The sequence below is a fragment of the Bacillus rossius genome, chromosome 3 (assembly GCF_032445375.1).
Source record: "Bacillus rossius redtenbacheri isolate Brsri chromosome 3, Brsri_v3, whole genome shotgun sequence".
NCBI classification, from domain to species: Eukaryota; Metazoa; Arthropoda; class Insecta; order Phasmatodea; family Bacillidae; genus Bacillus; species Bacillus rossius.
This window is the reverse complement of record NC_086332.1, coordinates 16277107-16301303: the sequence shown is the minus strand read 5'-3', so window position 1 is coordinate 16301303 and position 24197 is coordinate 16277107. Positions and strand designations below refer to the sequence as shown.

At 40.5% G+C, this 24197-nt stretch overlaps 1 protein-coding gene across 2 annotated transcripts in view; it reads right to left on the bottom strand.

The window, feature by feature from the left end:
• Positions 1 to 285: 285 nt before the first annotated feature.
• The window catches only part of LOC134530276 (mucin-2), a 66339-nt gene continuing 42427 nt past the window's right edge, over positions 286 to 24197 (bottom strand). The window contains exons 2-4 of one of the 2 annotated variants that reach the window (XM_063364981.1): positions 13512 to 13602; positions 4997 to 9993; positions 286 to 3242 (exon numbers count right to left, since the gene is read on the bottom strand). In XM_063364981.1, coding sequence (XP_063221051.1) covers positions 1809 to 3242; positions 4997 to 9993; positions 13512 to 13602 — 6522 coding nt within the window. In that variant the 3' untranslated portion in view covers positions 286 to 1808. Of the gene's footprint in view, positions 9994 to 13511; positions 13603 to 24197 lie in introns of both variants that reach the window. The other variant, XM_063364982.1, reaches the window with a different exon arrangement.

The following is a 24197-nucleotide window of genomic DNA, read 5'->3' as shown; positions in this document are numbered from 1 at the left end:
TTGTAATTAATTATTTGCTTGCAATTAAAAACTATTTTTTAATGATGCCAAAGAAGTATAACTTATCACGCGCGTACATAAGTACACGTACCCATTTTTTTATATAAAGGAATGAATTTTAGTGCTACTCAACTGTCCATGTGGAGAAAATTTTACATAGGATGCATTAAGAAATTACCAGTCCCAAGATGAAATTACTATTTTGTGTTCATAACTAATTAGAAACCTAGTGCAGAAACATTAATTTTGTGGGAACGTATGTTCATTATGAATAATCAAACAATATAAATGAATGAAAATGTTTATTTTCTCCACATATGTACACTATGAGTGGTCTTCATTATCATTTAATTAATTTATAATTTAGGTTGAAAATATGTTCTACATTGATATCAACTGCTCTAAAAGATTCACATTAAAAAAAGCTTAGAATTGTTCATAAAAATATAATTATAAATAACCTCAGCAAGTTTTATACAAAATACATAGTTCATATTTTACACATTATACACAGTGAAAGCTATAAATAACACTTGACATCTTGTATTTAAATATTAATATTTAATTAGTCTTATCTTTGTGATGTGGTAGGAGGGCTGCTGAACAATCAGTCTAGCTTGTAAATGTATATAATGTTTAAAAAAAAATCATATTTTTTCACATATGTCTAATAATATTTCAACATCATCTGGTATTTAACAGTATTTTTATTCAACAAACAATTAGTAAATAGTTCATATACTGTTTACTGCCACTTATTTGTATTGTATAAAGAAAGATGTTTCTATGTTACATCATTGTGTAAAATAATTTAAAAACTACAAGTGAAGAGTTTATCTCTTTGATCCAACACTAAGCCAAGTGGTGTTATTAACACATGAATATAGGATTCTTGAATATAGGATTCTTTTTAGTTTGACAGCAGTGGAGATAGTTTGTGTGACCACACAGCTATAATTAATTTATCAACACATAGTTTAACTTTACTGCATGAACCATTTCAGGTGATATTACAGAATTATTTAGGGTCATCTGTTCTTTTGTAACCGTATTACATTTGCATTTAATTGACCTCAGTGAAATTTTTCATCTCTTGCAAATGGTCTGTAATAGGTAATATAGTTCAATGTAACACACATTAGCACATCTTTTAAATACATAGACTTCTTGCATAACATTTTTATTTTATGTATTTGATATTAATTCATAAATGAAGGAAACTAACATTTTTTAAATTTAATTGCCAAAAATTTGTGTGCAAACTACTACTGATTTATTTTTATTGATTTATAATTTTCTATTTCATATTCAAACCTCAAGTTATTAAAAAGTAGCTTATGCAAACTTCCAGTACTACACCAACTACTACTTTTTTTTTTCAAATGGTCATGCATGCTTTAAAATAGATCATGTACAAATGTTCATAGAGAAATATTTTAATACTACATTTAGTTACCCGAAGTAATTTTTGTTGCAGTTCTTGGCACGTGTTTCATAAATTGCAAAGTGATATCACCTAGTATCACTTCTTAGAATAGTTACCTGTGTGTACATTTAGAGAGAGACACTGTGGTTTATATTGTGTGACAAACATGTTATGAATTATTTTTTGCGGTGATATTTTTATTATCAATAGCACTTGCAGAGAGAGTTGTTCTGCATGGTTGTAAGTTAACAGTAAATTAAATTGTAATGAAAAATGTCAGTGTTAAAAGAAGCTTTATGTAATTGCTTCCTGTTCACTCTTGTACACAGTGAATGAGAGAATGACCTTTTGTGCGAGCACGCAGTCTGTGATTTTCAGTCGATCACTCAACAGGCACTTGGTCACTTGCCTTTGTTTTCGTCTTGACGCATCGTCCCCTGTAGCAGATCTCAGTTTCATGCGACACCTCTGTGGATGTCGAGGTGCCGAGAATTCGTAGTTGCTCCATGATGGGTGTGTTTAAGGTGGATGTTCTCGGGTACATCTTATGAATTTCAAAATTAATTGCGGGCTCAGATGATTCGCTGGAGTCATATTTCTCCGCTTTGCTGATGATATCCTGAATGGTGTCGTAAATTGGGCTGCCTTGCAGAGTTGATATTTTGTTTTTGTTCTTTCGGAGCACTGAAGGTGTTTGTGGCTTTTTGGCACTAGTGCTAGAATGCACATTTGCGTGCCTGTGATTTTCAGATTCAGATGAAGATATGAGATTAGAATTATTTTCTTTTGAATTTGTAGTGTTTATACTTTTAGTGTCTGATGTGTCTGGCTTAGTTTGAGTTGATATGTCACTGTCTAGAAGTCCATGAATTTTTGAACTTGGCTTTCTTAGGTTATTAATTTTTAACCTTTGCTGAACATGTGTTTTATAAGTGAATTTCGATGGAAGTTTTTGTCCATTTTGTAGGATGTTCAAATCAGTTGGTATGTGTTCTGGCTTTACAATTCCCTCTCCAGACAGCGGTAAAATTTCAGTTTGTTTGGTGTCATTTTTCTTCAACTGTACCTCCTGTGTTGGATTAACACTTTGCGAATCTGTGCCGTCAATATAATTTCTGATGGCGGAGGTTTCATCAGTTGTGGTACTGCTTTGTGTGTCTACGGAAGCTTCTGTCGTAGTGAAGTCAGGTTCATGATGTTTATCCTGGCCATGTATGTCTATTACAGCATCTGTTAAGTCAGTTTCAATAGTGCCTTGTTCTCTGTGATTGTTTTCTTGCTCTGACATCGCACTTGGCCAGTGGGTCGTATTGTCAGCTGGTAAATCACTAGTCTCCTCAGCAGTGCCATCGTCATAGTCCTTGGATGATGGCGAGAAACTGTCAAAGTAAGCTGCCATGTCCCAGAAATCCCTGAAAGACTGGGTGTTTTGAGGGGATTCTCTCTGTTGCTCAACAGATGCATTATCGTATTCCGTTTTGTGGTTGTGATAGGTTTGACCTGTCGTCGTGCTACCCGATAAATCTTCACTTGTGGTTCCTTCTGTCGAGATAGTGGTGGTGACTGTAGGTACCACTGTCACCTCTTCCGACGAAAGATGGTGCACGATAGATGAGTGGGAATCATTCACCGAACTGCCGCCACCAAGACCTTCTTCCTCGTGGTCAGGTTGTGATGTAGCTTTCGGCGATGAAGAAGAAATGGCGTTGAAGGCGACCGTGGCCAGGTTCTGTGATTCTGCTGTCTCCAAGGCATCCTTGCTACTGGGTGTCACGCGCACTCTGACCCACGTCCCTCTCCGGCGGCCGTGGACATTCTGCACACAAGAGAAAATAAAACATTAGTTTGTAGTATTTCATTTTTTTTTTTCACTGATTTCTAAAGGCTTTTATTCTCCTGTTATTTAGAGTTTCTATCAATAAATGTACTTGCACTAGTATGCTTTAAGAAAAAAAGTACTTAAAAACTAAAGTGGAAGAGCCATACATTAATAGTGTCTGGTTGTCTGTAAAGAAGATAGCAAAAGGAGCTGAAGAAAGCATGGCTGTTTAAATCAATATGTATGATAATTTTAACCCTGTAACATGCCAATAGGTTCATTTTGAATAAGTCTTGATAGCTGAATTAAAATTAATTGAAAGAGAAAAAAAATGTGCACGCTTCTTCCAGTATTTACCAATGATGTGTAAACAGGTAACCTCAGTAACGAGCACATTCATGTGTTCTCATGTTGTTCATGTTGCAAATAAACTTATAATATGAAACTCTGACACAACATATATTGTATAATTCTTTAAAATAATGCTGAGCGTGATAAATATACTGATAAATAAAATATTCACTTGTCAAATACAAAAATTTCTATATGCGAATCTCACACCTGGCGACAACTGGATCGAAAAAAAATTACACACGCACACATACAATTTGATTATGCTTCGCCAGTGTTTGTTTGTGCTGACCCACTGTAAAATGCTAAAACTGAATGGACACGGTAGACAAATTAAGGAGAGTAAATGAAATCTGAGTTACTGACTGCAACAGAAACAGTCCCACTTATTATCTTGAAATAACATTTCCTTAACGCAACATCCACCTGTTGTGGCCGGTAGATTTCTCATTGCCTCTCAGGTTTTAATATTTCGCCACCAAGTTATGACGAAGCCCATGGACTAGTTCTTGGGGCGGCCAGCCCCCCCCTACCTCTCCCTGAAACAAAAGCCCTCATTTCAGGGGATTCGCTTGTGCACATGCTAAATTGTAACTGTGAAATGGGATAATAAATAAATGCTATCTCACGGGCCCCCCTGGTAATGCTACAGATTTTCGTCCATGACCAAACATCCTCCTCATCTAAGATGAAACAAAATATCTTATAGATATATATTTTTGTGTCTCCTTATAGTCTGTTACAACGTTCTTCCAGCAGATTTGCTTGTACTAAGAGTTACCGAAGCCAGGACTTTAACATGATGTGAACATTGCATAACTTAAGGTTTACAGACTTTTAATTTTCGTCCTGCTATTATGCTTTAAAAACTATTGAAACGTAACAGAATTCTCTGGTGTCCAGGTCCCGGAGTTTGCCCCCCCCCCCCCCCCCCCTCCTCCTTTTCGATGGCCATGACTATTGTTGCTGAAATGTCGTACCTAAATTATGTTAAATAGTAGTTTCCAAACAAGTTGAACATACGTGGTTATCCCATACTCATTTTCAATGCACTGAGCAAATAATTTTTTTATGTTTTGCGTGGTGAACCAAACCATAAGGGTTTTTCATTGCAAAAGTTATGTGTTTATTTACATCCACAGTTTACATTTTTATAACTGATATTTGACATCATTCTAAGGTTAAATAATTTTTTGTTGACTATTATAGTTTAATATAAAATGATTCAATTTATTGGTCCTGTTGACAATAATTCAAATGTAATCACGTCAGTAATAGATGTCTTGGTTCAGTATTTAACTTTTGTTATATTCGTGTATTTAAAAGTTCTACTCTTTTGTTGAAAAAAAAATATTATTTTGCCAGAGACTGTCTTAAAAACATATGAAGTGTATACATACCTTTTTTCCTGTCGTGCTGAATGATTCTGCCATTTTCTTTAGATCATTAATTTTGCTTTCTGCTTCTTTAGATTCATCTTCTGATGATTGAGTGTTGGTTTCTGTTGTAAGATAATCTTTCTCCTCATTTTCTTCATGATATTTTGTCTCGTCATCTTGTATATAAGGTAAAGCAGTTGTAGTGTGAGAGCCATCAGTCTGTGCAGCATATTTTCTCATTTCTTCAGAAGAATATGGAAGCATATAAATAGTGCTGTACCTTTGACTCTCGGCTCCTTTCTGTTCTTCGATGTAGGACGATTGCCTTTGGCTTCCCACACCGATTTGGTCATAAGGAACATTTGGTGTTTGTCTGAAGTTGATGAAAAAGCCGCCATCTTGAGGAGGAGTCCACTGAGATGGATCTGGCTGGCTCAAATCATCTCCTAAATTGACTTGAAAGTCACTTGCTGTGGGCGAGGCAGCTGCGGTTTGATAGTGATTCCAGGGTTGCTGATCAGGAGGCTGATTTGCGTTATATTTTTGCAATGAGCTCCGTACTGTCTGAGTGATAACCTCGTTGGACCCAGCTTGTGGAAGTCTTTGAGCACTAGGTCGCCGCTGTTCCCAGTCAGGCGCTGCTGCCTGTAATGTTGGTGGTATTGTTGTCACAGTACTAGGGGTAGTTGTAGGAGGAGTTGGTCGACGTATCCTACCTTTTGTACTTACTAATTTGGTTTTAATGTTAGGTCTTCGTACAGGCCTGACGGTGTACACTTTGTGGTTATTTTCTGTTGTCGTCGTTCCTGGAGTCGCTGTTGTGGTTTGTCGTCTAGCTGAACCACGTACCTTCTTTCTTAATCCAGCTCGTATGATATGTTGTGGTGGTGTTTCAGTACTTAGAGTTACCTCTGTAGAATATCCTCCTGCTTCATATCTAGAGTTCTGAATATTTTGTGAGGCTATATTTCTTATTTTTTGCAGTATAGGTATTTGATCAGTTGATTCTTCACTGATATTCTCGAGGTAAACAGGTTTTCCTGTTGCTCGAATGAAACCATATGCCTCCTCTTCCTCGTGTGGTTCTTGTTTCTTACTTCCTGAGTATTGAACTTTTTGGGTTGTAAGTTCACTTACTTGAGGTCTCTGTCTTGTCCTAGTTCGTCCTCTCAGTTTTGCATGAATAGACCTTGTTGCTTCTTCAGTAGTTGTCCTTGATGTAGTGGTCATTTGATGGTTTGCTTCATTGAAAGTCTGCTCTCCAAAATAGTTCTGATTTTGATCCTCAATTTTAGCACTATTTGCATTTTCAGGATGCACTTGATTCTGCACAAATGATTCTTGGTAAACTACATTAGATTGTGTTCTCTGTCTAGTCCTCTGAATATTAGTGTACCTGGGTGAATTTCGTTGTATGGCTTGAATGTTTTCAGTGGTCTGTGCTGATGGATCATAGCCTAAAGATTTTGAAGTCACTGGGTTCAATTCTGATGGCTGGAAAGTGGTTAATGTTTTCTGAGGGTCAAGCACAACCGGGGATTCTGTATCTTGGTAAATTTGTACAGCTATGGGTTGTAAAGGTGAAGATTGCTGTTTGAATCCTGCCTCATCATACTGTTTTTGCTGGAACTGTAACTGGGAGCCTGCGTTAACATTTTGACCTTGCTGTATTGTTGGTACTTGTTGGAACTCTTGAATTGGCAAGGATGTTGGCGTGTGGGAAACTTGGGTTGACAAGATTGGAGTTAACTGCGGTAATTGTGTAAACTGCTGCAAAATAGAATTTTTCTCTGTTGTTTGTTGAATATGATGAAGTTGGGTGTCTGAATTGGAATACTCTTGATTTGATTGTGTCCTCACACTGACAGAAGGATTGTTATTGTCAAAAGCATCATCTTTTGGTTGTGCCCTTTGTCTTCCACGGAATCGATGGTTTCTTTGCGAAGTTCCTCTTTCTGATGATTCATATGCCTGCGAAGATTTGTATGCACTTGCAGCAGTAGTAGAACCAAAATCTTCTTTTAGTTTTGGCGTGTGCGATTGCCGGGCTGGCTGATAATAGGCATTCTGTTGAGTTATGAGTGGTTGTGCAGTTGTTGAAGGTACTTCTGTTTGTTCCTCATACTGTGAATTTTGTATTAATGGTGCATCATTTTCTGGTGACTTCTCATAGCTGTCCAGTGTACTGGTTGACCCAGAATTCTGAGCTCGTATTTGCTGCTGGCTTTGGGTAAAATATGCTGGTGGATAGTTCTCGATTGGTGCCTGAGAGTCATAGCTTTGGTTTGGTATAAATGCCTTTGTGGTAGTGGTTGTAGGTGCTTTAGTTGTCAGTTCTTGATTTCGTGTGCGTGTTTGCACAGGACGTCTGTTTCTGTGATAAGATCTACGTGAGTTAGGAGTAGTTGCTAAGGTTGGGGCATGTGTAGATGTAGTTATACGTTGACGCCCTCTGCTTGGTTGTCTCCTAAAAGAACTGAATGTAGGTGAAATTGTTGTTGTGTAGATACTTTGTTGTTTGGGTGACGTAGGTTGCTCAGTCCGGCTATGAGAAAACCCATTTATTGTTTCTTTTTGGTATAATATTTGCTTATCACTAGGATTTGGCTGGTTACTGCCTTGTTCTAAAGTCTTTATGCTACCATGTTGTGGACTCAAAAGTAATGGATTTTGAGCTATTAGCTCTCGTAGTTTATATAATGCTTCTTGAGACTGTGATGGCAATCCACTGCTCTGAGGATCGCTTATCAACAAATCTAAGTATTGTTGAAATTTAGTTGAATCAATAGTTTGACCAGTTACCTGCTGACCTCCAGTTTGTGAAACTGGAACTGTTTCTTTCAAGGAAAATGTGGCAGTTGATGAAGCAGGTGTCACTGTTTGTTTTGGATTAGGCTCTGTAGTGTGTGTTTTTTCCGTTGTGCGTTCTATTAGTCGGTTATGGTGAAGTCGCCCTCTCTGGTGATTTTCTGTTGTCAAATATGCCTCTTCGGATTGGTTTTGAATATATGATGTTACTGATGCTTCAGTTTGACTATGTGAGTTCTCATGAGCAAATTGGTTATGTCTGCCTCTTTGAGGTTGATAAGTAGTAGACTGTAATTGCTCATTTTGACCAAGTGAAGAAGGTGTATCACTCTCAATATTTCCCTGTTGGGAAGTAAATGAGTTTTGCTGGAACCTGTTGTACTGTTGGTTCACGCTATGTTGATTGTGATTATTTTGATCATAGTTTTGTTTGCTGGGAGTCTCGCTTGGGATTTGAGTTTCTTGTGTCGGGTATTGAATTTGGTGAAGTTGACTTCTTTGGATATGATCAGAAATCTGCTGGCTTTGGCTGTTATGACCTGGAATGTGTGTATTAGCAGGGGGTGATGTGCTTGCTATTTCCTTCCCACTAAACTGATTATTTTGGAAACGTCCTCTATGTAATTTTCTGCCTGTTTGTGAAGTTTGACCTACTGTTTTCAAAGATTCAGGGAGCTGACCTGAAGTTGTACTTTCCTGAGCAGTAAATTGACTAATCAAATATTGGCCCTGCCGCAAATTGCCTTCTGGTTGTCGTGGTGCATCCTGGGTAGGAAATTGAAATTGTGCTATCGTTGGTGCAATGCTTGGGACTAATCTTTCGTCTTCTTGTTCCACATTTATTTGTGACTGGTATTGTAGTCGCGGTTGTACCAGGATTTCTCGTGGTGGTTGGGTTGAAGATAACTGCTGAATTTGACTTTTATTTTGTTTGGAAGTGGGTTCTTGTCCTCTGAAGTTGTTTCTCTGTGATTGTTTGAATATGTATGTCGGCCTGGTTGATGGCTGTGTTGGTGGCGGTGTGCTGAACTGATCATCTTGTGGCACAAGAAGAACATTTTGACCTCGTGCTGGATCTTCTAAAGAATTTACAAGTGAAGGAAGTTGTGGATTAATCGGTGGAAGGTCAGGAGGAAGACTGTATGTATTTGGCTGTCTGCTTATAGCACTTTTAATGGGAGGTTCTGTTGACTTCTCTTGGATACCATTTTTTTCAGGCGAGGTTGTTACTTCATTTGTAACAACAACAGAGCCAACATGAGGAGGTGGGAATGGTATCTTCGAGTACCCTGCCGGTGGCTTAAAGCTGAGTGGAGCTACGAAAAAAGGCAATTTGTCGACCCGCCTCTCCACTCTGTTAGAATCGATAGACGACAGATACGGAAGCTCGAACTTCGTGTAACCCTCCGGTGTCTCAAGGTTCGACGGCCCCACGAATATCTGTGGCGAGTCGGGCCCCACAGTATCCAGCACATCGACCATCTTGGCCGTTTTCAAAATTCGCACCACATCCGAGATCTTGACCGCTCTTCCCTCACTGTCCATGAACACGGAGAGAGGTGGTGTGTTTGGAGCGGGTCTTTGTGTCGCCGGCTGGCTCTGATGTCCTCGTGTGCTCTGCTGTCCTCGTGTGCTCTGCTGTTGGGGTGCGGGCGACTCCTGCTGCTCCCTCTTCTCCTGGTGGAGCCTCTCTCTCTGCTCGGCCTGTAGCTGACCCCGTTGCCTGAGAGTCTCCACCGGCACGTACAGCAGCTGCACTTCCTCTCCGTCCGTGACGTTGCGCGGAGCCTGCGTCGTCGACTGCTGCTCCTCGGGAGGCGCCGGCTCCAGCGGAGGCGTCCCCAAGGGCAGCGGGAGGAGCGGCTGCTGTTGCTGCTGCTGCTGCAGCGGCAGATACTGCTGCTGTAGCCGCAGCAGCCCGGCGAGGCTCAAGCCGGAGGCCGGGAAGAACCCCTGCGCGGAGGGCGGCAGCAGGGCGGGCGACTGCTGGCTCGCCGGCGGGCCGATGAGTTGCTGGATGTCCGGTCGCTGCTGCAGGAAGTGTTGCTGCACCTGCTGGTTGACGAAGGTGGCCACTGGCGCCGAGGGAAGAGGCGGCGGTGGGTGATGGAACTGCGCGGCATCTGTCGCCCGGGGCCTGGGCGCATCGCGGTCCACGTCCCTCGAGTTCCTGCAGGTGGGGCATGGCGCCGTCAGCGGCACCCATCCTCCTGCAAGCAAGCCACTCTTTAGCCTGCGTCGCTGTCGTTATCAAGAATATACAGGACACCAATACTTGGCATGTTCTAAAGTGGCTTCTAGTCTCAATGTATCGAAGCTACAATGTAGGGGCCAACAGTTGTATCACCTGTTTGTGAGCTATATTTTTGTTCTATATATTTTACGATGGCTAATATAGTGTTGATTCCTGCGATTGTGTGCTCATATTTATCATGTCCTTTATTTTCTGCGCTTTGTAAAGTAAATATCTGAAATTGCACAGCCCACTCCCCCCTTCCCCCAAATTCAGTCACCGACCCTTATTACAAGAAACATCCTGAAACTCTATTATCAATGAAATAGCATGGAATGTATTTTTAAAATATGGAAAATGGAATCGTAACACTAATTTAACTACTTGTTCCAAAAATGTAAACACTGTGTGAGTTACGCGTATTGCATACTTCATACCTGACAGGCGTTGATGACAGTATTGCCTAACATTGTACCAAGTGTGCATTTCATTTCAAAACTTTTTTTTAAAACCATAATTATCCAAGGTGTAATACAAATTGTGTTCACGTGGTACAGTACGGTAGAATATATATATATATATATATTTATATTTATATATTTATATATTTATATATATATACACACACATACATATACACACATACATACATATTCTCTGCGAACAGCAAGGATAGCTTCTGTGGCCGTAATTTCTATGACGTTAGGCCCAGCAGTGTACACAGAATTTCATCGCTTGAGTAGGGGAGGGATAAAACTAATTTGGCAGCTGTTTTCTTTTAAATTCTTTCCTTTTGTTGGTGGGAATGATAGGTAAATGTTTATTTTTAATATTTCGGGAGGGGGGGGGCAGGGAGGGTTGTATACCCTCCACCCCTACCATGCATACCCTAATGTACCCTGTGGCGAGGCAAGAGCTGCCGACAGTTCGATCTAAACCTCTAGCATGACTCGCATAAATTTATGATCGCCGAATTCAGTTACTATATGAGATTTGGATCCCACCATAATGTTGAAAGTTCCGGCATTTATAGCTTATCTGTGCATATAACCACGTGATGTAACACTCAACAGTTACTTCTTTTTACCGCAAAAAAATTAAATAGTTCCAGCCCGTCGGCTGTAGGCAAACGCCACGCCGGCAATAAACAATAATAAATCGAAAAATGCTATTATTTTCACCTCATTTAAAGCAGAGATCACCGAGTGTTGTGTTAAAATTTTATTTATGTGTACCTACTCTTGTTTGAAACCCGTTATTTACTTTGCTTCGATTTAGATGTACCAACCTTGATTGCCGTCCGTTGGTAACGTGTTTGCTACTTCGGTCATACGTATCGAGAAAGTAATAAATAACCTTCATAATTCCTATTACATCATATTCAATTAATTTTTTTTACTAATTCTACGATAAACTAAACGTATAAAATATTATCTGACTTGAATGTTTGTGGTCTCAACTCGAGGGCCTCTAGGCCGTACATACTAGCTAAGTTAGGCCTACTATCTAATTTAAGCCGGAATTACAATAACCCGCCGCCTCCCGCCAATCATCAGTCCGTCAAAAGCTTGGCAGACTTTCACTTTTGTCTGACTGACGGATGAAATTATATCTTCCAGATATCTGATATCGTTTATCGGGTCAACTACATATTATAAGTTTTTGAAGTGTGTTTGTTTTGCTGCTTCCAAAGTTGTTTTAAAACGCACCTTTCAACACATTGTAAAGGTTCTAAGGTTGATACTTGGAACAAAAGTCGTCCGAATCACAGAAGTGTAATTAATTACGGTAACTGAAAATGCTTAAATAAATACTAGAGTGAAAAAAAGTATTTTAATGAGTTATAAGTGCATAGCTTACATGATCGTCAAACTAATACAATTATACCTACAAGATATATTTTCTCCAGAATATAAGTTTTATTTTCAGTTGTTTTGGTGGTAGTTTAGAAATGGAAAAATGTCTTTACGGACGTACGAAGTGCTGATCGTTCGGCTTTTCGAATTGACGTTCCAGGCTATTGTAAATCCTGGCTTTACTCTTTCAGTCTCTTCAACTGAAGTGGACAATTTATATCTTAATGATACATGGATAATTAAACTAGAATGTGTGGGTTATGGTGTAGCCTACATTATACATCATTCTCTACGGCTATGAAAAATAAATGTTATATGTTAAAATATAATAATTACACGTTAAAAAGTTAAGTTAAAATTTAAAAAAAAAAGTGAGCTAGTCTTTTAGTACTCGCCAAAGATGTGTAACATCTGACCTCGGTAACGATCAAATTCGTGTGTTCTCATGTTACAAACTTACGATACGAAACTTGGACACGAAATTTAACGAAGAATTCTTTAAAATAATGCTGAGCGCAATAATTATACGCAAATCGTGTTTTAAAATACATTTCTTGACTCGAATCACACTTAGTTTCCGCACTCGCCGCTATAATTTGCTGTCGGAGCAGCTACGTCGACTTTCAAATCATTCATTTGGAGAGCGTAAAGTTAAAATATATAATGAAACAACTCAGATTAAAGCGAAAAAGTCTTGAAAAAAATTTACTAAACTCTGGCTTTGGACCTGTACAAGGAATGTTATTAAAGTACTGCCTATCTTTTTAAAATTCATTCAACAGTCAATGATATAAAGTTTCCCTTTGGCTTTGTGAACTTAGGTTCGCGCCATCCGCCACAGATGGCAGCACCGTGGCAACGTATTTCCAATTCATGTGACTTCCGACACATCCGCGAAATTACTCCTACCAAATGTCTTATAAAACCGAGATGTAAGATGTTATGCATAGATACCGGAAAAAAATCGCGGGTTCATTGGCCTCTAGGATAGACTCCACAGTACTTAACAAACTCGAGGAAATGACACCTGTTCATTGGCTGCTGATTCGTGAGACGTCTCAACCAATTTGACCATGATTCGGCACTTTCTTGGTTAGGTTTTTTCCATTGGCGTGAAGTTCCCCAGATAAAATTGTGGGCAAATCGCAGAAGCTGTACGAAGGTATACTTTTTTGGAAGTCAGTCTATCGCGAAATGAACTCGCGAATTTTTCAGGTCTCTAGCTTATGCATCACAAATTATAACACTAAAATGATATGTTAGGAAATGACTAGAGACTCGAAAAATTCGCGGGTTCAATGACATCAAGGATGGACTCCACTATCCTTTACACACTCGGGCAAATGCCAGCTGTTCATTGGCTGTTCACTTGTGAGTCATCTCGACTGGGTGGCCTGTGATTAGACACTTCTACGAGTGAGGGTCTCTGATTGGCCCTCATTACTCCAGATTATCAGTGAACCAATAACAGAAGCAGCACTAATTATTATTTTAATTTTTAGCATTTCAAGAAATGAATCAGCGAATTTATTCAGGTCTCTAGAAATGACAAAGAGGTTCGTCGGAACTGGTCCGGAAGCAGGATGCCTCCGCGGGGAAGGAAGGCGGCCATCTTGCCGGGCGGTCGGCTCGCACGCACCTTGGAACGAGTCCGCCCGCGCCATGGAGATCGTCGCGGCCAGGAGCACCACCGCTGCTGCCGTGGCGTGCGGCCATCGGCCCGCGCGCATCTGCGGAACAAGGAACACGAGTCACTCAGTTAGTTCGGGGTCCTTGGGGGGTGGCAATTACCTGCACGATTACCTACATCATAACCAGGCGAAACTTTATTGACGTGACAACGTCTAATAAATCGATGAACGCCGGCTGCACGCACGAAAAAGTGTCCCGTTACGCACATTGTCCCGTTACGCTCATTGTACGCTTGCGCCGCATCTATCTCTCTTCCACTCGATTGGAACAACCATCGATTTAACTTTTTCGAGGCACATTAAACTTGAAACACCCCCAATCGTTTCCTACTTTTCCTACCATCGTCCTATCCTTAACAGAATAACACAGATTGGAAGAAGTTAAATAGCAAACATGTATAATAGTTATAGTTAAAGTAATAAACGTTTTGAATTAATGAGCGCAAATAAAAGTAAATTCATCAATTAAATTGTAGATTTCATTTCACTCGTTCTTTGTATCCATACAAAATAGTGATAACTCAATAAAAATGATTCAATTTTATTCATAAAAGTATGCAATCATTTCATCAATGTTTTGTTATGACGTTGTCACGTTAATCTATCGTCCGTAAACCGACTTTACAGACAACCAATTTTTTTTGACGTGATAACGTCTTAAATCATTGAACGCCGGCTGCACGCACGAAAAAAAGTGTCACGTTCCATCCTGAGCCGAGCGTGCAAGAACCGGCCAACCAACGTGCGAGAAAATCTTCTGTAATATCAAACAGGTTAAGCCGAGATTTTTAACTAAATTGTTCGTGATTATATTTAAACAAATTATTTAAATTAAATGTGCAAAAAACTGTAAATAATATTTGAAAACTAAATAGTCTGCAATTTTTCATCAATGTTTTCTTATGACGTAATCACGTAAAATTATCGTCCGTAAAACGACTTTACAGACAACCCCCTTTTTTTTTTCAGCTCATCGTCTGCGACATGCCATATTGGTTAGCCCACCAAAACTGAAGTGTCATGTTTGCATTGTGGAAACAGTTTTAAAATGGCAATGTGTTTAACGACGGAGATTCTAATTTATACATGGTCAAGCACTATTTCCGCAATGTTTTGGACGTTACAACATGGCGACGGCAAGGTAAAAACAAAGTGACTTCAACTACGTCACAGCATGCCGTCTCCTGACTGACAATGCATAACCATGGGCGAAACTGCGTGATGGAGCAGCGCCGGAGTGCTTTCAGTATTGGGATGGGGAAGGGGGTGGAACCACCGGTGCATTGACAACGTCCTCCGCGTTTACAATCGTTGAAGATCCCGGTTTCACCATAGGCTTGGAATCGAACCCGAATCGCTATGGCGGTAGACAAGTGATCTGGCGCTCAACAACCGCAGCTTCAGGAAACGGGAAGCAGTTCGCCGCAATATGGAGCACCAGTATGTTAATGACGTAATTACTGTACTGGCTTCTGAGTAAAAAATGTCGTAGTGGCCTGCAGGGGTGAACTGATAATGATGGCTATATTTATTTAAGGGTAGGCCTAGGAGGTGGTTAAAAAATGTGGGGTGGCTTTAAAATTAAATAATTGTCATTACATAGCCATGCCCGAGGAGAAACTCGAATCCACGACCCTAGCGCAGTGTTAAATAAATTTAAAAAAATGTGACCAGAAAGAAAAGAAACTATTTTGTTCAACGCTTGTGAAAACGGCACGTTTTTTTTTTTTTACTCTTGGGCCTTTCTAGTAACGATAAAGGTTTGTGTATTAAAAGTTTTTTTTTTTTTTTTTTCCTTTTCAATTAGACGTGGATGATTTTCTGTCGAACGTACGTTCGTTGTGAAAAATATCGGTTGTGACGTTAATATGACTTAAGTAAATAATTTAAAACTTTCAGTAAAAATTTCAAATTTTCAATAAGTTTTTCAAGCCTATAAATTTATGACATTATAATTTAATATTCTATTAGAGTATGAAATCCAATTTGTAATTTTTAAAAGTATTCTTGCGTGCGAGGTCTTAATAACTTGCCAACTAATAACGTTGAAAACTGCACCCAATTATGTGCCCACGTGAGAAAAAATGCATCATGAATGATAAATCTGGATCTCAACTTTAATATGTGCGTATCTCTTACATATTTTCTTGTTATTTTACATTTAGAGTTTATTGTAAAAAAAAGTGGTTCAGAACGAGATGGAAGTCAAGAGTTGGGTTTAATAGTAGACTAATTACCATTAAGATAATGAGACGTCACGCCTGACATAGATTTGGGAATGACTGATGATGGCCAATAGCAGAAAGGAATAGAGCCACAAGTGAAAGCACATAAATACACGTTATTTCCGTCGTTACCGGCTAGGAGGTCAGGAGATAAAAGAGAGGGCTGAGGGGAGGGGGTAATTATATTTTGCCACGCGGAAAGGCCTCAGCGGCAAAGTGGTCCCGCGGTAAAGTGGTCCCGCGGCACAGTTGCCGCCGCGCGCCGTGGAGACGCGGAGAGCGAGCGGAGATTACGTGACGCTGGGTCCAGTAAGCCCGCTGTCCTCGTTACCACTCGGCGACCCTCTTACCCAGCTTGCGCAGCGGCTAACGATCGCGTGTTCCTGCAGATAGGTGTGTGGCATTTACTCTTCCTCGTGGCTTTCGAGTTTCCTCCGGTGTAGCACTCCGCCCTCTCTGACTGGTGTTTATGGCCTGAATACCGCATCAGTGAATCGGCGACGGATGATACGGGATTCTACTAAATTTTAAAATATTTTTTTCTACGCATTGTAAGAATATTTGTGTGAGGCACTTGATTAGATTAATAAACTCTTCTTTGGCTTTGAAATTTGTGTGAGGATTACAGACGGTTTGTTTAATGCCACTGTAAGTAGTCCATTAAAAGGGCAATTGGATCATTAATGATTTTAAAAACATCCAATAACAAAAGAAAAAATGGTTTGCTTAAGCATCGATCGTTTTATCATAATTTTTCTAACGACATAGTTCCGCTTTTCAAACGAGCACAACATTAAAAGCGTTGATAGTAGGCCAAGGGTACATCGAGCACAAAATGAGCATTTCAAAGTTTCTGTGACGTAACAAAGATGGGGGACTTATTTGCTGTGTACCGTAACGGTACTTTTTAGGCTAACTTTATTATTATCAGTTGTAATTAACGTAGTTTTATTAACTACCTAAAAATTACCCAGAGAAACTTAACCTCTTGAACCTGACCTTAGTGAGTACAAAGTCGCATAGGATAGTATAATGGATTCACGTAATGGTGTTGAAGGGTTTTTTAAAAACTGCGCAAAATGACTTGAATGTGACTGATTAGGAATATCATATCAATTAGGTATGTACCACCGCCCATACAAGTTTTAATATTTTATTTTTGTCCATGCCATTCCACTATAAGGGAGTATGTCTCGTTCCAGGACATTATATTTTATTTATGTTCCAAACTGTTCAACCTTCCGACGTTTTGAGTGGCTGAACTTTCACAATATCGCATCAGTTTTGCTTAATTAGCTGACAACGTTGCACTTTTAACATGTTTGTGCAGTATGGATATGGAGACTGAAATTGAAAATTAAACTGGATAATTTTTAGCTTTAAAATCAATTTTAGTGGCTACTATGTGATATGGTTTAATTTATTTTAGAAAAAAAATATTATTTTTATCTAGTTATAGATTCCATTTGGTTCTCCTTATCCATGCTGCACAAAAAGTTTTAAAAATTTAACTTTGCAAGCTAATTATGCAAAAATTAACCACAGTATATATAATTTCATTTTATAGAAGTTCTACCACTCAAAATGAATACAAGTTTAACTGTGTCAAATGTAAATATAAAATAATGATCTGAAACGGGACACACTCTTAGAATCTTAGGGGTGCCGCTCAACGTCTCATTAGGGGGGGGGGGGGGGGAGGGGGCGTTACCGACTCGCTAGTTTAGGACCCTGCGCAGGAGACTTGAAATAATATGGTTTAACGTCACGTAGCTATAAACGGAGGCCTAAGGGAAATTAGAAATTAGGCCTCACCATCTTGCAATTTCAAATGTTTTGATACAGCTTTTTTTCAGTTTGATATGACTTAAGCGTTTCATACTTGTCGAAGTCAACACTTGTGAACTGGTGTAATTATCTTGACAGTTGTAGTCGCCCACGTGAAATAATAAGTTGTTTCCTCTCGGCGCTCACAGACTGGAGCCTGTTAGCAAATACGCGGTTGTAACAAGGTACAGATGGTCTGGGAGATATGAATTATGCAAATAATTGGGATAAATAGTCCAAAATTTGAGTTATTGCAAAAAAAAATGGAATAATCCGAGATGACGGGCCCTAATTCCCCTTTGGGGGGACTGGACCCCCGAGATGACAGTGGGTTCCGAACCACTCGCGGATTCGAGTCGCTCCGGGATGCTGGGCTCGAACCCACGACCCTCGCCACGCGAGCGTGCTAGAGCCAGTTTCATGCAAACACATCAGTTAAAGCCCCCAAAAAATTGGCTTAAACATTTTCGTTAAAACTGACCAGCAGCGTACGCAGAATTTCATTTCAGAGATGTTGTAATCACTTTGCCCAATGTTTGCTCTCAAATTCTTTCCTTTTGTTGTTACGATTAATAAATTTTATTAGATTTTTTTAAAATCACGGGAGGGGGGAATACTTTCCTCCCCTTCTCCCTATTCCCTTCAACCTGCTTATGTTAGCAAATCGTTAGAATTGTGTGAAGACACACAGCTGAACTAACAATTTATATAATCAAAAATCAGTTTGAATTATCTTCGAACCGCGTAAAACCCAAATCATCACACACACAAATAAAAAAAGGCCACCACTTGCATTCATACACACAAATACTTTAATTGTTTGCGTAACAAATTAAATTTTGAACGTATTTCAAAGTGGAGAACATCACGCTGGACAAAAAACGTTTCTCCAATGCGGTATAGGTAGAGACCGGAAAAATTCGCGGATTCATTTCGTGACAGACTGAAATTCAAACATGTTTGCAATTCTGCTGGTTCTGCTATTGGCTCGCAGTTTAACTGGAGCTCTCTGGGCCAATGAGAGACTATCGACCAAAGAAGCGTCGAATCACAAGCTACCCAGTGGAGACGCCTCACAATTTAGTACCCAATGAACACGCATGTTTACTTGAGAAATGCAGAGGATAATGGAGGCTATCCTAGAGGTCATTGAATCCGCGAATTTTTCCGGTCCCTAGGTATAGGGATTGGGGATCTTGATGTAAGAGTGCCACTAAAACAAGCAATTGACCCTTTTTTTTGGTGGTTGTTTATTTTCCCACGGGAAGGAATCACGAGGTGCGTGACTGCTGCGCCAATGATGCAGCGAGAAAGCTTATACTATATGGCAATTCCAAGATAAATCTAAGCTTCATTGACACTGAGTCAAACTCCCGATTAATCCGGCATTGTGAATCTTCGGTTTGTTTGTGTGTTTGTCTCTGTATCTGTGTGTCTGTGTGTTTTGTTTGCTTGTGTTGGTGTGTCTGTGTATCTGACTGTGTGCCTGTGAGTGTGTCTGTGTGACATACATCAAACACACGCAAAAAATAAATCGTAATTTTTTTTGGAGGTTAGGTTTTCGCACGCCTTGGTGATTGTAAATAAAATGAAAAGTTGGTTTTAGGGTAGGTAACCGACATTTAAATACTTTAAAATTGTTAAAATCAATTGTTTTCAAAACAATGTGTTTTTTTTTTAATGAGATAACAAAGTTGAACGAGCGGACGGCGAACTTCGGGTATGTTCGGGAATGTTCGGCCGTCTGACACCATTTCTATGACTCTTAGGGCCATTTGCAGAGTCGAGTAAGTAAAATCCAAGCAAAAACTTTGCAGGACACTTATTCTTTGCCTCAGGTCTCGACTGTGCAAGCCGGCCTCGGATTTCCTCAATTCAAAAGGGGGGCAAATAAAAAATTTAGTGAGTGGTAGGGGGGCAGGGCTGCACGCGTTAGCGCGCTACCGCGCGGGGGGCGGCCGTAAATAACGTTACGTAACTGGAGCGGTCCTGGGTTCGACGTGCACCGAGAAAGTTGGCGGGAATGCCGTACTCGGCCGCGCCGGTCGACATTAATCGGCCGTCGAGTAGCGCGCGGGGAATGGTTACAAGAACACGGGCAGCTCGCCCTTTCTGTCTGCTTCTCCCTCCTCCCTTTCTCCACGCCTCTCTCGGGCCGGCAACTTTATTTATTTATTTATTTATTTATTTATTTATCGTCTTTATTGGTGGCGAAGTTAAGGCGGTACGCCTTTTCTTACACCTAATCACTTTTCTGCAATTACATCAAATAGTGGAATATTAAAAATTAAGCATGATATAACCAGATGTTGACTAAATATTAAGAGAACAAATTAAAATTTTAACTTAATGTTCAAATAATAACTATTACAAAAGATTCAACCATAACTAATTTAAAATAATTAAAAATTAAGCATAGACATAAATAAAAAGGAAAGTGATTAAACATACAGCAAATAGTATAAAAAAAATAGGTGCTACTACATTAAAACCAGTCACTCGCACATTCACTCACAGATTCAAGCAGTAGGGTAGCGGTGAAGTGGTCATGGTAAGCAGTTGTTGCAAAGATGTTTTTTCAGCCTTTACTTAAAGGAAGCTAGATTTTTTGTTTGCCTTGTCGCTTGGTCTAATTTATTCCAGAGCCTGCTTCTCACGGTTACAAAAGATCCCGACAGACATTTGGATGAGTGCACTGGGATAGATAGCATTGGGTTGCGTGTGGATCGCGCGGGAGCGAATACACGGGCCGAGAAGGGGATGGCAACTAGGGCAAGTATGTGAGGAAAGATCCTCGTGTGGGACACATGGTAATGTACTGGAGAGATTACTAAAGCTTTTAGTTGGAAGATTCGAGTGAAATAACCCTTTTTGATAGTAGCTCGTCCAATCTCCTTCCCCCACCACTGAATTTTAGATGTGTGAACATCTTACCTCTCGGTATATGGCATTTGGTGGGAGTAATTTAGAGAATGGAACGGATGTCACACAGAAAGGAAACGTGTAACCACGGTGCTGCCATCTGTGGCGGATGGTGCGTACCAAAGTTCACAAAGCCAAAGGGAAACTTTATGGTACACATCTAACTGCTTAGTGAATTTTACCGAAATCAGATGTTATACAAGTCTGGGCGAGTACTGATAGATTCGCTCAATTTTTTTTTATAGCAGCCCGAGTAATTGCATGTGTGAGCCGAGGCGGTCAATTAGACCTTTGAATATATATACTGTATAGAAGTCGCGAGTGGATAGGATTTACTCTACGTTTATCAGAAGCGTATGATGAGCAGCTTGGGAACTTCACCGCTGCAGTGCGCTGCCGTAACGCCCTGTATCGTCTTAGTTGTTATTTACACGTTAGAGCGCAGCGCTGTCGCCCGCTGTCATTCCCCGCACCCCTCATCATTCATTCACTGCAGCTCTAGGTCGTTCAACTGGAGGGGGAAGGGGTCTTTGAAGAGTTCGACACTTGTCTCCTAGGGACCACCACAAGTCGATGCCCTAGAGATGGTGGCGATTGCGGCGGTGAATTAACCAACTACCTCAAAACCGTATTAGAAATTTTAACCTGGACTGGCGACTTCTATACAGTATATATATATTCAAAGATTAGACGGAAGCTGGCGAGCTAGTTCATGAATACGTGGTGCTCAGTTTACTGAAGTAGATGAGGTGGTCAGAAGCAGAAACTATGACATTTGTAGAATTTTACCGCGAATACTAATGTGCGTGGAACATTTAACAGTGTAAATTACAGAAACAGAGGCATGGGACTGGCAGCGTATGAGGATATTATTTTAACCATTCTGTGATATAAAGTATCTTGCACCTCTTGCAACAATGCTTTTGCACATTTTTTTTAAAAATATTTTTCTAAGAATACGGAGACGAACACGATTGCGAACTGCGAGCTGGGAGCCACGTCTGAACTGGACTGCCCCATTTTGTAATTACCTGTGTGGACAGCAAAAAGCCTAAGATGTCCATCAAGTTCTGTCCCTGCCCGAACACGCCCGAATATTCACCTTCGGCCAACCTCGGGATTTGTTTTATTTTTGCGCAGGAAAAATGAATTCAAGTATTAAAAGTGGTCGGTTAGGTTAGCTACATTAAAGCACTTTAAAACACTATGGACTGTTAGTTAGATTAATATAACTACATTAAAATAAACAGAGAAATATAAATATATATAAATAAACCCGAGGTTGGCCGAATGTGAATATTCGGGCGTGTTCGGGCAGGGACATAACTTGATGTACATCTTAGGCTTCCCGTGGACAGCTATTCTACCGTGCATAAAATAGTAGAGTAGTCAGGAGAGTGCACTTGAGCTATTTGGTATGCCGTTTACTGTACAAGTGTGGTCGACCTTTAAAGGAGGCTGAAAAGCGATTACTATTCGCATGGACGTAGACGAGTTGTTACCACCACACACATACACGGTCGTAGAGAGAAACCCCCAAAGATTAGTTGAACCAGTGGCGTAGCCAGGATTTGTGTATGGGGGGTGTTAAGAAGCATGACCCCCCCCCCCCCCGTATTAAAGTGGGTGGTCCGGGGGTCCTCCCCCGGGAAAATTTGGATTTTAAGGTGTAAAATAGTGCTATTTTAGCTTACTTAAATGTAAATATTGTAATGGTAAAAATTTTATTAATTTTAATATGAAATTTGTTTGAGTGATGAATAAGAAATTAACTATAGATTTGGTGCTAAGGGGGGGGTTTGAACCCCTAAAACCCCCCCCCTGGCTACGCCCCTGAGTTGAACAACTTTATTGGAATGTGTGGGTAGCGATAGTTTGACCACGTGACAAGGAATTTCAGTCACGCGGCGTCACACTTAATTACGTGGTTTCCGTTCATGCTGGAATCACGGCAGCGCGACAGCAAAATATCGCGTTGTTGTGAACATGCGGTTTCCACCCGCGCGTCAACCAAAGATAATCGATTCTATATAAAATGCTTCTTGCTGTTACATACGCACCAAACATACCACAGCCATGAATGCTTGCAAGATTTTTAATTGCTGTGTTTGAGAGATTCATTTGCAAAAAAATCACTGTGGTTGAATCATTTCACAGATAAATTAAAAAAAAAAAAACTTGAAAATACAAGATTAATAATATCACTACCAATGCACCAGTTTAACCATATTTTGAAAACAAACATTTCAGAAACGCCGCACCAGCGACGCGATGGTAAAAGAAATATGTTTCTAATCGGGAAGGCCGTCGCTTCCGCCTTTTTTTGTCGCACTGACGTCATAGACGTGTCGAACGTGATTGGTCAGAAGTGTTTTCGCGTCACCGCCGCCGGCGCGCTATTGCGGTTCCGGCATGAGCGTAGTTTGAAAGTTGTAAAACTGCCGGCCGCGAGAAGTTGGCGTGCTCGGAGAACGCCGTTCCCCGCGAGGAGGAAGCCGTCAGTGGGCCATCTTGGCCACGACGCCGCGCCGGCGCAGTCACGCGGGGGTGTTAACGGCCTTCCTCCCGCACCAGTCGACGCGCTTTCCTGCCTTCTCCTCCTGGGGTTCGAATCCGTGTTCCCGAGCCCCAGTCACCTGGTTATCCTACGTTGCTTTTTGACGCGAATACGTCTTTAAAATTGCTTCCATAGTGGGAGGCAATTAAAAAAAAAAACGAATGATAACAAAATCGGGGGATACAGTTTGATGTTGCAGCTACATATCTATCATCATCCAAAATTTAATTACACCACTGGATATCTAAAGAATCAAAGAATTCGTTACGCTAAGTGAGGACTGTGACGCATCGCACGCGGTGGAGGGGGAAGCGCTGCCATTTTGAGGTCATTTTTCTGCGTTTCGATATTTCCATTTAGTATAACTTTTGACTCGGAGTAGCTACGTTGTTCGTTTGGGTTTCAATCGTCAGCTCTCGTCAAAATCTGTCGATTGCATATATAAAACATTAGTGTAAAATATTTACAGTGAATATATATGGTGTTAAAAAAAATAATCAAAATATATAATGTCAGCCGATACGCATCAAAAAGCCAAATCCAAATACAGAGATCGTATACGGTTGGAAAGGGCTCCCCAAAAGCAATCGAATGATACCAATAAAACACCATATCACAGACCTATAATTAATAGAGTCGGCTTACAGATCCAAGTAATTTTAAGACAGAGCTGTCAAGGGATTAACTCCCCCCCCCCTTTTTTTTGTGGTCAGGAAGGTGTTAGAGCCTCAGCTAGACCAGACTAGGACAACCCAGCAGAGTCATCACGTTAACCCCAACTGCCTCACTCAGCCTCGGCTGAGGCAGCCCATACCAGCTTCATTGCCACCGAGAACCCTCTGGCTCCCTCAGCTAATTGCAAATGACAAGTACATATTCGGGCTGTCTTCACCCGCCGCGCTTCTCAGAACCGGACCACACGTCTGATCGTTAGCAAGGTCACTACAGTGGTTACTATAGAACGACACAGTTCAAGGATATTAGGAAAGGAACAGCCCTGGAGTGATTTCCGGGAAACGGAAATCCATAATCATCATGGCAAGACGGAAATTCAAGCCGAGTCCTTTGACACGTTGAGTCCAGCGTCTTAGCACTGCGCCAAT